Below are 15,738 nucleotides of genomic sequence, written 5' to 3'. Positions count from 1 at the left end.
TTAAGGGGCTGGAGCACATGACCTATGAGGAGATGGTCTCCATGGCTGTCTACAGGAGTACACAACAGCATCATTGCTTTTGCAAAAAGATGCAGCTGAAGGGCAAGCATGAAGCAGCCAGAGGGCTGATTGGTTCAACGTGATTCAAAATGGACTTCTGGTTCCATAATTTAAGACATTTTAGACCTCTACTTTCAGTCATTTGCTCTGCCTTCTGGAATTACAAACATTGAAATCCATAATCAGATGTCATATACAGCTTTATATTTAAAGCAAGTGGACCCAATGTTTAATAAAGATTTATTTACATATTTCAAGAGGTACCACACACATTATTGAATGAGGAAATAAATATGCTAGAAAATGTTTTGGAATTCCACTCAATACATGAAATTTGGTTCACAAGGGTTTTTTGTTTTTGTTTTTAAAGAAAATAATTACACTTTTGTATGGATCAGTGATATGGATGCTACCTATCTGCTTTTGCCCTTCTTTGCAACGACTTTAAGTTAGTTCCTCTCCAAGCTCCCAAAAATGCACAACAAAGGCAAAGATTGTGTTCAACAGATTTACTCAGACTGGACTCTTATATGCTTAAGAAGAAAAAGGCACAGATTAAGAGAGACTCCAATGACTCTTCTGAATACAGCAAATAGGGTTGTTTGTAACAAACAAAAAAATTACTGCTATGAATCGTATGGGCTAAGAAATTCAAACTTTTTCACCTTGTCCCAATTGTTTGCCTTCATTAAAATGGAATTTAAATTAAATTGTATAAACATATGAAATAAAGTCTTAGCTTTAGGAATATTTTTGTTTCCTCTATGTACAAACCGTAGTATACAATTTTTATATTTCATTATACATTTACTACATATTCTATAACAAACTGAGTCAGGCCAACTGTGAAGTATGCAATTTCCAAGACACCTTATGCACAAAGGCAGTTGGAATGGATCCCTCAGCTTTCATTGCTGGCAGTGCCAACTGGAAGTTAGGAAGGGCCGGGGTCAGTGGGTGTTCTAATCAAATGTAATCATCCTCTACTGGTTCGCCATTGACATCACAATAATGAATGAAGATAGCCACCACACGCTGGAAAACACCTTTTTTCATCTGGCGCAGTTCTGAGATCTCCTCGCCTATTGTTTCCATGCATATGTCTGCAGACAGCTGTCCTTTCCTCCGGGGAGCATAGATGGTTGCTATGACAGGTATAGCAAAAATGAGATAAAAATTAAATGCTTTTCTATGAAGAAAGTCACAAATTGAGAAAACTGTTTTTAGAACTAGGGATGAGCATGTAAAGAAACTTTCCTAAAGAGCTGACAATGTTTCTTTGGGCATGAAAGTCTAAGAGCTATTGGTCAGGCAGAAGAAGGAGGAAGTGGGCCTGAGGTATTTTCTTTTTGATTAAATCCCCACCAATGACTCAATTGTTTTAAGACTGAACGTTTGTACCAGAACGTTTGTACCTGTTTAGTACTACTGTGGTTAAATTCTGGCTTCGCCTAGAGTACTGGACTAGGGTTCAGGAGACATCTGCCACCTGGACAAGTCGCATACCTTCTCTGTGCCTGAGTTTCTCTGAGGGGATGGAGAAGTAAAATGAAATAATACTGACCATCTTTTGCTCAGCTTTTAATTAGTAGTGGGATGTAATAGTGTAGTTGATTAACTGATAAGCAAAAGTTTCTAGGTTAATGCTATAAACTACATGACTTCTCCACCTGCAACCCCCCCCCCCCCCCCGGAAAAAAGTTTTAGTGGGCTGGCCAGCAGCCTGGTTCAGTCTTGGCTCGCAACCAGTCTGGGACCTATCCCTGCTGCAGCCCTACATTGAAATGTTTTAGGAGCCAGCTGGGCAGGTGGCCCAGCTCAGTTCTGGTTCATGCTGAGTCCAGGAGCTTAGACCCTGCCCAGACAGGGATTGCTGCCACCCCGCACTGCTGTCTCTGTATCAGCTGGTCTGCGAGGGGAGCTGGTTTTTAAACTGGGTCTCCTCATGGACCAGGTCCCCCTAGCATCCTGTGCTGCTGCCTCTGATACAGAAGCAGCAGCATGGAGTGACAGGGTGCTCCTCAGGAGTGGGGCCAGAGCGCACTCGCTGCTCCCCCTGTCCCCGGGGACTATAAAATAGTCAATTAACTGCTATGAATTCATGAGGTTAATCGATTATTCAATTCACTGATATTTAATATTCCTAATTAGTAGATCTGGAAGTGCACTATAAAAGCTAGGCATTATTCACAATTTACCTTAATCCGCCTAGATGTTCTAGGTTATGGTATAAAATCATATAATGTGAACTGTCTAGACAAACAGGCTTGCATTAAGGATGAAGTTACAGCCTTAAGCTTGAATTTTTTTGTAGATTTAGAACCAGACCTCAAAAGGTGTCTTCTCATTGTTCAATTAAAACCAATACAATACAATCTACTTTGATGCAGATTATTAAGATTCATCAGGCAAATCAGTTTTGCCAATGATATGTATCCTCGGGACCTGACTGGTCCTAGATGAGGGATTTTGACGGACCAGGGGAAGTCATTTTTTGCCCCCCCTGGCCTCCGGTGCAGCCCCTCTCTAGGGCTTCCTTGTTTCCCCAGGGCAACCCAGCCCCCCCACCCCAGCTGAGTATTGGACTTCTCAGTTCCCGCCCCCTTCAGCTGCGCAATAGCTTCCAGACTTCCAGCTCCCCCCAGTAGCATAGCTAAGCTGCAAACTGGGCTCCTGCCCCGCTCCCGCCCTACAGCATGCCAGGCTCCTGCCTCCCACCTCCCCCTGCAACATGCTGGACCACAGATATTGCTGGACCAGAGAGACCAGGTTTACAGAGGTGTAACCTGTACAAAGTACCTGTCTGTCAAAAAAAGTCAAGTCATTTCACGACACGAGTTTTACAGATCCCTTAACATGCATTCCACACAACAAGGTGATCTTTTCCTTTTTCTTCCTACTCTGTGCATGTTATGAAGTAAAGGTTACTTTTCTACAAGTCACTCTGGCTGTGTCTAGACTATACCTCTCTGTCGACAGAGAGATGTAGATGAGGCACATCAAAATTGCTAATGAAGCAGGGATTTAAATATCCTGCACTTCATTAGCATAAACACTGCCGCAGTTTTTTCTAAATGGAGCTTTTCCGGAAAAAAACAAAACAAAACAAAAACCCAGCAATCTAGACGCGGGTGTGTCGAAAATAAACCTTTTTCTGACAGATCCTGTATTCCTCAAAAAACGAGGTTTACAGGATCTGTTGAAAAAGGGTTTTTGACAGATCCGCATCTAGACTGCCGGTTTTTCGAAAAAGCTCCGTTTCAAAAAAACAGCAGCCATGTTTATGCTAATGAAGCGCAGGATATTTAAATCCCTGCTTCATTAGCAATTTCGACGTGCTTGATTTGCATCCCTCTGTCGACAGAGTGATGCAGTCTAGACGTAGCCTCTGCTTTGTTAAACTGTCTTCATTATAGTTGGATTAGTCCTCTTAACTGATGACAAACTCATTTCTAGACTGAGAACTACATTTTGTTCCTTTATCACTATCGGGGAGCATAAAAGGGGCAGTACTAGCTGTCAGGAAATCCCATTGTTGGGAGGGGTTCAAGAGGTTGCAGAGGTACAGAAACAGCTCTATGACCACTACCTTTTGCAACTTTAGGAAAATATTTGTTAAAGAAAGAAACAGAATGAGTCTAAGTAGCATGTTAAGGCGGCAATTACTAACTTCTCTCATCATCCTCAAAATCGTATCTGGCATAGCTGTTTGGCTCTGCTGTTCGGAGCGACCTCAGCCAGGGGAAATCTGTAATCATAGAGTAAGGGGCTCCATCCACAATGCCTACAAGAGACAAAGACAAGGAAATGTTAGTGAGATTATATTGATGGGTTGTCTTTTTATTCCCAGTGCTTCTCTCTCACCGGGAAGAACCCAATGTTTTAGATAGATATACTATGCTAGTACAAGCAAAGAACTTCCCCAACCCTGGTATGCTCCATTCAATACCTGTCCAAGCCAGAAAAGGAGGTTACTTACCTTTCTGTAACTGACGTTCTTCGAGATGGGCGTCCCTGGGGGTGCCCCACATGAGGTGTTGAGTGCCCCAGCGCTTCCCGACGGATTTTTCTCTCAGCAATGTATCGGGAGCCGCACATGCGTGGCGCGCGAGCCTCCCTCAGTACTATCATGCATGCACTGCCCCCCTCCCTTCAGTTCCTTCTCTATCCGGAACCCGGCAAATAACGTATTATAGATGTTATCATAAGGGCATTCCGAAGTAGAGGGGAGGAAGGGAGGGTAGTGGAGCACTCCCAGGGACGCCCATCTCGAAGAACATCAGTTAGAGGAAGGTGAGTAACCTCCTTTTCTTCGTCGAGAAGCATCCCTGGGGGTGTTCCACATGAGGTGACTTCAAGCAATATTTTCTTATGGAGGCAGGGACTTCGGATCAGGTAAGTATGCCGTTTGTAGTACAGCTTCTGCTAGTTTGGTATGCTGGAGGGGTCCTGAGGTGAGTGCATAATGTTTTGCAAAGGTGTTTTCTGATGACCACGTGGCTTCTGCGCATGTCATGTAGTGGGATTTTCCTCAGGTAAACCACGGATGCAGCAACTGCCCTTGTGGAGTGTGCCCGAATTGGAACTGGTGGAGGTAGGTCATTTAGGGAAGGACAGGTAGCAATGCAATCTGAGATCCTATGTGACAACCTCTGTGATGAAATTTGTTTTCCCTTGCTATGATCTGCGATGGAGACGAAAAAGACGAGGAGAGGATCTGAAAGATTTTGTTCTGTCGATGTAGAAGGAGAGAGCCCTTCTGACATCTAAGGTGTGCATCTGAGCTTCAAAAGCATTAGCGTGGGGTTTTGGAAAGAATACTGATACCACCTCTGGGTATAGAGCCTGAAGACCTTTCAAAAATTGCTTAGTTACTGGGTATGCGAAGACTGTGGTGTCTTCCACTGTTGAGTGAAAGGTTGCAATGGCTGCTAGGTAGACTCTGATTGAGCTGAGGGAGAGATGTGATGTCTGAGGTGTAACATGTATTCCAGTATATCAGGAAGTGGAGCGTCTTGAGGTGGTATGTTACGAGAGGTTGCCCAGAGAACAAATCGAGTCCATTTGCTCATGTGTTTTTCTTGTTGCAGGTGCTCTGCTCTGTAAGAGGACATTACATACTTGTTGAGAGCACTGCAGTTCTATGCCCGTGAACCATCTAGGTACCACGCCTTGAGATGTAGTGAACGAAACTGTGGGTGAGTATACATGATCCCTGGCTGATAAAGAATGTTGGGATCTTTCGGAAGCATGATTGGTTGATGTATTGCTAGCCTGAGCAGAAGGGGAAACCAGGGCTGTCGGGGCCAGCAGGGTACAATGAGGATAACTTTGGCTTTGTCGTTCAGAATCTTTACGAGGACTCTGTTGAGGAGAAGAAACGGGGGAAAAGCGTAATGTAGGAGTGCATTCCAAGTTATAACTAGAGCATCTCCGGAGGACTCTTTCCCATGCCAGCCCTGGAGCAATAACGTTGACATTTTTTGTTTACTGAAGTGGCAAATAGATTTATATCTGGGAAACCCCATCGGTTGAATATGTTGCCGAGGAGTGTATAGTCGAGTTCCCATTCATGCTCTTGTGGCAGAGCTCTGCTGAGGGCATCTGCCATTGAATTAAGGGCCCCAGGAAGATGGCAAGAGGATATGTGAATGTCTCTGGCTAGACACAAATTCCAAAGTGCTATAGCTTCCAGGCATAGTGTGAGAGATCGGGCACTGTCTTGCCTGTTTTATAGAACATGCATGCAGTGTTGTCTGTATCCCCGTGACATTGGGTAACAGTTGTTGGCATGCCAGGCGAACTGCCCTGAGTTCGAGGGCATTGATGTGGAGCATGCGGTCTGTTGGAGACCATAGGCCGTGTGCTGTGCGGCCTTCTGTATGGGCACCCCAACCCATAAGGGATGTGCCTGTAGTGACAATTACAGAGGGTTCCAGGGTTCAAAAGGGAATGCCTATGCATAGGTTGCATGATTTTGTCCACCAGTGTAGGGATGCTTTCACTGGTGTGGTAGTGTAATCATTTTGTTCATATGATGGACATGCGGCTTGTACTTGCATCAAAGCCAACCCTGGAGTCATCTCATAAAGAGACGTACATTTGGGGCCACAGGATAGCATGATGCCATATGACATAATAGTTGAAGGCAGTCGTGAACCCTTACTACTGGCATATCTTGAAGGGATTTTGCCAGTTGACTGATGCGAGTGAATCTGTCTCGGTAAAGAGGCTCTGGCTGTGATCAAATTGAGTTGAGCTCTGATGAATTGGATTGTTTGGGTTGGCATGAGTGTTGATTTGCCGTAATTTATTAGGAAGCCTAATGAGCGAAGGCAGGTTATCACAGTAATGGTATCTTGGTAACAGTCTTGACTTGTCCCTGCTTTGATAAGGCAATCATCTAAGTATGGGTAAATTGTGATTCCTTGCTTTTTGAGGTGAGCCGCAACAGCCGCTAGCATCTTTATGAGTACCCTTGGTGCAGTGCAGAGTCCAAAGGGCAGTACCATGTACTGGTAATGTTGGAGACCTAAAGTAAAATGGAGAAAACGTCTATGAGAGTGGCAAATGTATACATGAAAATATGCATCCCGCAGGTCAAGAGAAGAAAACCAGTCACCAGGCTCCAGAGCTGGGATAATAATATTTAGAGTGACCATTTTGAATTTTTGTTTCCTTATGTATTTATTTAGTAACCGAAGATCAAGGATCGGTCTCCAGCCACCTGTCTTCATTTCTACAAGAAAATAATGTGAGTAGAATCTGGTTCCGTGCAACTCTTGGGGCACTGGTTCTATGGCTCCTAATTCAAGAAAGTGGTCAACTTCTTGTTGTAATATGATTTCATGAGCGTGTGGAGAAATCCCTGTAATATTATCACTCTCATATAACTTTGTATTAAGATCTTGTCCTTTTAGATATATCTTAAGTGTTCGTACAGAATCTCTGTAACATTTCTCCTATAACTTTGTATTAAGAGAAACTTTCCTTGTAAGAAAAAAAATGTCTTTTGAGCTCTCCTCTTTCCTTGACTGTCCTGTTGAAATGAATGAGGTGTGAATGGAGAATGAAAGGTGAGCACCTCCAGCAGCAGTTGCAAGGGTGGAGAAAGTCTGGGAGCCAGATCCAAGACAATACCTGTAAAGTGAGCTCATTAAGAGGACTGGACAGACAGACCTCTTGGGAGTCAAGCAGCAAGTGCTTGCCCTTGGAAGAACTCTCTTTGAAGCAGCATTAAGAAAGGCAAGGTGATGACTAATTGGCTGCATAAGAGGGATAAATATGAGGCATCTTGCAGAGGGACCCCGGGTTTTCGTCTTGTCAACATGGGAGCATCGATCTGGATCGGCAGAAGCCTGGCTCCACCCGTTCCCCATCTAACTCATCTGGCCAGTAAGGGGGAGCAACTTTTGGTAACAAGAAGATGGAGTGTACTGTGTGTGTATGAGAGTGCATGAGTCTAATGTATCATATGCATATGATAAATATTGATTGATCTATGTATGTTCAATAAATGTGGCGTGTTGCCTTATCCCCCTGAAAAAGATCCCAGGTGCTTCTTTTAAGCACAACAAGAGGGGTCCCTGAAGAGGGACGGGGTGAGAGGTTGGGGAGGGGGAGGAAAGAGAAAAGGGATGGTATAACCTAGGGAGATAGCTTGAGTTACCCACTTATCAGTGGTAATAGATACTCAATTTGAACGGAAAGATAATAAGCAAAAAAGGAAAGGTTTAGAATGAATCTCAAGCTCTGATGCATGTGATTTAGTTTTACTTCTCTCAAGCACTGTTTCAAATTTGCTTTGCTGGGTTGGGATGAACGGTTGGGGTTATTAGTCTGAGGGCGACGCCTGTGCTCACTGCTGTGACCCCTTTGTTGGTATGGGGCCTAGTCTTGCCTCTGGTACTGGTAGGTGAATTGTGGGTACCCAAGTCTCTGATATGGTTGGTACCTCTGTCTGTCTCGTCATAGGGGTTTGGATACCGAGTGACTGCAATACGGCTCTGGACTCTTTCATCGATTGGAGTAGTTCGTTGGTCTGCAGAAAACAGTTTTTCTCCATCGAAGGGAAGGTCTTCTACCGATGACTGCACTTGGCGGGGGAAAGCGGAGAAGTTGAACCATGAAGCTCGTCTCATAGTGACTGCTGTTGCAGTAGTCCTTGTAGCTGTGTCTGCTGCATCAAGTGCAGCTTGCAGGGCTATCCGTGATATTATCTGGCCTTCTGAAACAAGAGCCTGAAACTGTGCCTTTTTACTGTCAGGGATATCTTCAATAAAAGTATTGAATTTTGTATAATTATTGAAGTTGTATTTACTTAATAAAGCAGCATAGTTCGCCACTCTCATCTGAAGAGTGGCTGAGGCATAAACCGTCTTTCCAAACATATCCAGGAGTTTATTGTCCTTTTCGGATGGGGTGGAACAATTATGTTGTTTGTTCCTCTACTGTGCAGCACCTAATATGAGGGAGTTGGGTGGGGGGGTGAGAAAAAAGGAATTGAGAACCGTTCAGGGGGGACATAATATTTTCAGTCAGTTTTCCTGCATGTCAGGGGAATAGATGCAGGTGTTTGCCATAGTGTTTTAGGGGGCTCCAGGATGGCTGGATTAATAGGGAGTGCCATCTTTGTTGCTGTACTGGGCTGAAGGATGTTAGTGAGTTCATGCTGAGAAAGCTGAACTTCTTCCATACATATATTTAAATCGATAGCAACTCTTTTAAATAATTATTGAAAAGAGGAGAGATAGTCGGAGTGACAGGTGGTAACAATGCCTGTTCCATGGTAGAGGTTGCGTTTGAATGTAATAGAGATGTAGAAGCCGACATAGGAGAGCAATGGCTTTCATTGTCAGTTCCCCTCATAGAGGTATGGGGTGACAGGTTTAAGGGAGAGCAGGGCTTTGCTATATGCTTGGTCTTACATGGTTTCTTTTTATATTGTTGAGGTGGTTGATTGAACATTTCCCACTGTGGGGGGCAAAGCATAGGCCCTGGCATCCAAAAATAAGAAGCCCAGGGAGCCACTTGTGCTCTAAAAAAGTCCTGTTGTTGCTGATAAGCAGACCATATAGAGCCCTCCATATACGACTGAGGTGAAAAAGCAGGTAAGCACTCTTCCTCGTCCTCAGAGAGGGCAGAGGAGAAGTCAGAATAATCAGAAAATGGAGACTGAGGATGTATGTTATCAGTTAAATTATGCGACTGTGAAGTGGGGGAAATTGCCAGGTCTTTCTGACTAATGAGGGGAGTATACAGCTCTGTTAATGGTAAACAATTTGCCCCCCCCCTCCTCTGAGGTGTTGCCCCTGGTAACGGGAGAGGGGGGCCAGCACCCAGCAGTTGGTCTGTGAGGGGATTCCTCAATGCTGTGCTAGGAGCAGGAAGAGCTCCTATAGCTGGTGAGAGGGCAAGCGGGGAGACCTGTTGCCTCAGTAAGGGCAGCCTTTTTTACATTTTTATTGCCCTTTTTGCACTCAGCATGCCGCTTTCTGGGCTACTGGTTCAGAGAGCTCACCCCTGTCTTTGATGGCTTAGGGGACGTTTGCCTCATAGGTGTATTGCTCAGACCCGAGCCCAGGTCAGTGCTATTGTGTCTGTCCTTGTCACAATAGGACATTTTAATTCGTAGCTCTCTGTCTTTATGTGCTTTCAGCTTAGCACAGTGGGAGACAGGCATTGAGTTCTTGCAGAGCCCCATCCCAAAAACAAGCAAACAATAACCAGCACATATTCAAAAGACTGACATTTAAGCAACTGAATAAAGTCCATTTGTAAATACAGCATGGTCCCAAAGGCGGAGGTCTGGTTGCCGGAACTGTCTTTACAGGTTTACCCACATTGTGGGCTTGGCAGACAGTAATCTTTGGCTGCTTGGGAGAATTTGGGAGCAAACCAATTTTGTTTTAAGGTTGCTACCATCCCCCCTTCGCTAACGTGCGACAATCCATGGAGCACAGAGGCAAGGTGAGCTTGTGATTGGACCTTGCTGGTGTTGCCTGTCTCTTTGCAGTCAGACAACGAACCGAGCCATCTGGGTTCGAGTCCGCGATAGAAGTCTTTGTAGAGCAGGAGAGTTCCATCTGAAGCCGGGGGCGGAAAGGAACTGAAGGGAGGGGGGCTGTGCATGCGTGATAGTACTTAGGAAGGCTCACGCGCGCTGCGCATACACAGCCTCCGATACATTGCTGAGAGAAAAATCCGTCAGGAAGCGTTGGGACGCTCAACACCTTATGTGGGGCACCCCCAGGGACGCTTCTCAACAAAGAACTCTGTGTCATCTCCTAAGATAATAATCCATTTCTACATTAGAATTTCAACTACTTCCCATCTAAGTATTCAACTCCACATCAACTGCTGCAGTGCTTGAGGGCAGCAAGACAAGGGTCAGTCTCAGTTTATGGTGTGCAGGTGACCTCCAATACTCAGTCAGAAGAGACATTTAGCCCAGCTATTATCCCTCTCCCCAGCAGCTTTGTGAGAAAACACCAAAATTCGCTTTTGCAACAGATGAGCCTCTAATCCTCCATAATACTCACCTTCTAGAGTATAAATATCCCGCCCCCAAGGGTACTTTGTGTATTTCTTCAGGTCTTCATCAGTTCGTGTGGCTTCAGGGAAGAATTCATATTTAATAAGTTCTCTGGAGATAGGAAAGAAGAAAGTTCAGGTGGCAGTAACAGGAAATGTTAGAAAAAGGGACAGGAATCACATTGGAAATCCTGAAATAACATGACCTTTGATTTAATAGGGCTGAACCTATAAAAACTCACGGTGAAGATATGCAATCCCTTTGCTCTTGAGTGCAACTACATGTGACGTAGGGGGTTAGACAAAAGACAATATCTATGTGTGCTGCATGTAAGACGCCACCTGTTTTAGTGAATTATCCCTTAGAGTTGATAAATTCTCTTTTTATTCTTGCCAAGGAAATGTTAAAAGAAAGGTAACCTGATCTGAAACGGTGGGCAGGTGTTGTTATGTCTAATGTCCTGTTGCTGGCAGCCTTACAGTATTGCAGTGGTGTTGAAAACTGCACATTATTTCTATTCCACCCACCTAAACAACATTTCTTTTAAATAGCCTCAGTCAGTCCCTCCCACCCCCAGCATTCTATAGGTCCAAAACATTATAGTTTGCAATTGTATTAATGCAGTATTTGATAGGGGTACAGAATATAATTCCCCCCCCCCGCTCTTCAATTACACAATAGGGAGCTCACATGCCAGGGCACCCCTTTATCATTTATCACTATGATGTGCTAAATCTGTATTAGCCTATTGGCTCAGCACATTCTTCACACATCCACTGAAAGATGGGTACTCACTGGTTAATGTTTGCTATTGTGTCCATCCAGCTGCGAATGCGCACCTTGTTGCGGACGTTAGGAGGATTGCTGAATTCATGAATTATGCAAATGTGGTATGGGTAAGGACCACTAAATATCTTTTGTTCTAGAGTTAATGTGTCGACCTGTGGAAAAAGTCAGATAGGAACTTACAACCATAAGGTGATTTTAGAGTCAGCAGCATATATCTAACCAATATTCCCCACTTTAGGGGAAAGCAAAGTATTGGGAGAAAAAACAGGAATGTTAGCAAAGAGTTAACATTTTACGGAAGACCCACTATATAACTTGCATAGTACAACTCTGCTAGTGCACCTTATTGGGGATGTTAAATTTTGATTAATCAACTAATTGAGTAGACGACGGAATTTCCATTGGCTAACTGATTAGTCAATAAAGGGGGCGCTATCTATCTTGCTGAGACTCTGCCTTTGAAATATATAAGAGCTGCATCTGGCTTTTGTACATTTCAAAGGGAGAGGCGCAGCAGTTGGGACCAGAGCAAGCGGGGGCTGTTTCAGTCCCTACTCGCACCATTTCCCCTGCTGTGCCTCTGCCTCCCTTGCCCCACAGTGGAGATGATGTTGGGAGGAACTGGCTTTTAAGCTGGCACCTGCTTACCCACCCTGGATGCCTGATACCTCAGAGGCAGCAAAGGGGGGGAGGAACTAATCTGGTAGTGACTCGACTACCCGATAAGCCTAGATTTATCGGGTAGCCAACTAGACGCTTACATCCCTACACTTTACACTGCACTGTAGGACTGTAGGAAATAAATCAGTAAAATTGTCTGATTTTGTACCTGCAGATTACTAGTTTAGTTAACGTAGTGGCCAACGATGGCTTCATTCCTAAGAAACTGACCCTGGCATAAGGTGTTTTAAACAACCCACAATGTTACCATTGCGCCCCGCTGCGACCAAGAACTGGATTGCAAACAGTGATCTAGTTTTTCAAAATATAGGTATCTGCACTAATCAATATACTGTACCATTATTCCTATACCATAGAGAAGAGGGAACATTATTGGACATTCAGAGACCTCCTGCTAAACAAGCAACGTGATTTCCTCAACTTATCAAAGAACTAGTTCTGAGTTCTAGTCTTAGCGTTGCTATTTATTCACTCTATTACCTTGAGCAAGTCACTTAACTTCCCTGTGTCTGGTTTTCCCACATGGAACTACCACCACTTTAACTACCCTCACAATACTGGCAGATCGATTAAAGTTTGCTTTGATGATATAAAACAGTATATAAATGCTAAGTGGAAATACTGAACTTGACATAGTAGTCACCAAACTATTCCAGACACATATGGCCGATGGTATACTTCCCGCCATGAATAAAAACAACTATGCAACTATATAAATAGTAGTCTCTGAGGAGTAGCCATGTTAGTCTGTAAATGAAAAAAATTAAAAAAGAACGTATGGCCCTGCAGCACCTTAGAGACTAACAAAAAATGTAGATACAGCCTGGATCTCTCTGGTCTGGCACCCTTGGGACCTGACAGTCCTGAACAAGGAAATTTGCTGGACCAGGGGAGGTCATCTGATACTGGCCCCCCAACCTGCCTCCCCTCCCCGCAGCCAGCCCTAGCAGCCTGGAGTACTGCATTTCTAGACCTCCCGGGGCTGCTGCTTCCCTGGCTCTGCTACTGGGGCTGCCACAGGCCTGGCTCTGCTACCGGGGCTCCAGCCCTGGTCCCAGCCCCAGCACTTCTGGGCTCCGAGCCACCTGCCCTCTTGCTACTGGGGCTCCCAGCCAGGACTCCCTGGTCCAGGAACATCTGAGGTCCTGCCGGACCATGGTTGTTGCGGGATAAGGGAGCCCTAGTATTTGGAGGTCCAACATGTAATATTATGAGCTTTTATGGGCACTTACAGCCCATTCTGTTAGCTTCATTCACTCTATTTGACAAAGATTTTTGTTTCTTTTCTTTCCCTCCACATCTCCCCTCTTTTTCTACTATTTACTTATACCTCTGTATAAGGCTGGCTCCATTCATCTGAAGAAGGGGGTTGTGTCCACAAAAGCTCATATATGATCTACATTTTTTTTGGTCTCTAAGGAACATTTGTTGTTTTTTAAAGTTTTTTATATAAATAGCAGTTTTGTTTTTATAGTATATTATGCAAATCCTAATTATGTGGTACAGCATTAATTCAGTACCTTACTTAATTGACTTACAGTTTTCTAATGCAATGAACTTAGCCTTGGAGACAGTATTTAACAGTAATAAATTCATTATCCTGCAATGAAAGCATTATAAAGGAAAAAAGCTGATGGTGGAATGGTATTAGGAGAATTACTTTCCCTTTAATGTTCACATTTGTTTATCTTGCAGTAAGCAGAAATAATAAAGTAAGCATAGATGAGAGAATAAAAGTAGTTTCAAAGTTTGTCTTGGTTAAATGAAAGCTGATTGGGTACCTGCTGCATTGGACGAAGGTAAATGATCCGGTTTCTCTCTGGTGGCATCCTCAATATCTGATCTAGTACCTGATCCATGTTTAATTTCTTGCACTGGGCATAATCAAATCGATTGACAATTGGAGCATTCTCTACTTTTAAATGCTTAAGTACACGGCATCTCGTAGCTACAAATTACAAATGAATAAAACTATAAAAGCAGCAGCAAAAAAGATATTACATAATTTTTCTAAGGGGATCTCAAAAAGCAGACTGGTCTCTAAGACAAATGAGTCATATATTTGTAAAGATCAGTTACTAAATTGTGTGCGCACAGTTAATAGCTTTAATAAAAACATTGATTTTTGAGCAATCTACCTCTAATCATGGCATCACATCATGACCTGTGTTATGGAGCATGGCAAAGTATTATATATTGGGATAATATAGTTATCCTCCTCCATGCTGTCATGTCCGGATCATCAGTATTTAGTTGATTAGTTAAAATAAAATGTGTGCTTTGATTGGCCTGGTGGGATAAACCTAATCTCTGAAATCAAACACTTTCCAGTTTTATACAACTTCATGAAGACAGGTGAGAAAAATACCAATTCAGACACAACAACACTGTTGGGGTACGTCTACGCAGCATGCTTATTTTGAAATAAGCTATTTCATAATTTTTTTTCCAAAATAGCTTATTTTGAAATACCACATCTACACTACACTCAAAATTAGTCTGAGGCAGGCTTCCTTAATGTGGATGTGCTACCTCAATTTAGAACCCTGGAAGAGACTGGGAAGTAACTACTTTGAATGGCCCTCGGGAGGAGCTATTTCAAAATAGCAGCAGTGGAGCGTCCACACTACTGCTATTCCAAAATAGCAATTTCAAAATAATGTAATTGCTGTGTAGGTGCTCACATTGTTATTTTGAAATATTGGCCATTATTTCAAAATAACTGCGCTTTTTAGACGCACCCTTTACTGACTTCGGATATTTCAGGAAACAGCATAATTGACCTCTTGATTTAGAGAGAACTAATCAGACAAGACTGGAATGCAGCATACAGTACACTTAAAGTGCCATTAGTCAATACAGATTTTCATCATTCATCAGCTCTTTAAGATGGAAACAACATTGTGTCAGATAAATAACAGTAGGGAGAGCCAGAGGAAGGAAGAACTTAGAAACTGAGAAGCCATGATATGCATCACTATGCCTCCTACGCTACTTAATGTTCTGAATAAAACTGCTTAGTTGCTGATAAACTCAAAGGTTGGTAGGTAGCACCTAAGAGAATGTTTTAAAATGACTCCACTATTCAGTGTTGATGGAAAAGGTGGCAAGCTCTTGGGGAAACTCAGAATGGAAGACTTGGCTGGGCTATGAGTCCCAGCGACACTAACAACATACCATGGATGAACATCATTTTGGGGCAATCTTTCAAGATCAGGTCTGTTATTCCACAATTGGTCAATGTAATTCCAACAAGGTTTTTGGATTTCAAAGTCAGCACCTGGTGAAGATTAAAAAAAAATAATTCACAGGATGGGATTAATACAAAATTAATTTAAAGGGATTAAGCATGAACAGAAACAAAAAATCCTGCCAAAAAAGAAAAAGCAGTTCTGCTGTAAATATGCTGGGAGAAAATTCATTCTGGGATGCTCTCCAATGTGATAAAGGACTCTGCCCAGAACAGGCTGGTGAGAGAAAAGCTAGATTTGTGCTGCTGATCACTACTAATATGAAGTAAGTTTAAAATAAGTTATTTTTTTCAGACCCATAGTGTCCATACACAATTACCACCAGCAGCAGTGACTTGATAGAAAATGCCTCAAGTTCCCTATTACCAAAAATCTTATTGATTATGAGAGATAATTCAGTCTAAAAACCCATTTGTGCTGTAG

General features: G+C 43.3%; 1 protein-coding gene across 8 annotated transcripts in view; it reads right to left on the bottom strand.

Annotated features, from left to right (window-relative positions):
• Positions 1-554: 554 nt before the first annotated feature.
• The window catches only part of FBXO38 (F-box protein 38), a 49,804-nt gene continuing 34,620 nt past the window's right edge, over positions 555-15,738 (bottom strand). For all 8 annotated transcript variants that reach the window (XM_006138096.4, XM_006138094.4, XM_006138092.4 and 5 more), the window contains 6 exons: positions 15,242-15,344; positions 13,846-14,012; positions 11,390-11,535; positions 10,602-10,705; positions 3,731-3,844; positions 555-1,205 (listed from right to left, as the gene is read on the bottom strand). In XM_006138096.4, coding sequence (XP_006138158.1) covers positions 1,027-1,205; positions 3,731-3,844; positions 10,602-10,705; positions 11,390-11,535; positions 13,846-14,012; positions 15,242-15,344 — 813 coding nt within the window. In that variant the 3' untranslated portion in view covers positions 555-1,026. The remainder of the gene's footprint in view (positions 1,206-3,730; positions 3,845-10,601; positions 10,706-11,389; positions 11,536-13,845; positions 14,013-15,241; positions 15,345-15,738) is intronic.

This window comes from Pelodiscus sinensis, chromosome 17, assembly GCF_049634645.1.
Source record: "Pelodiscus sinensis isolate JC-2024 chromosome 17, ASM4963464v1, whole genome shotgun sequence".
Taxonomy (NCBI): Eukaryota; Metazoa; Chordata; order Testudines; family Trionychidae; genus Pelodiscus; species Pelodiscus sinensis.
This window is presented reverse-complemented; position numbering and strand designations above follow the sequence as displayed.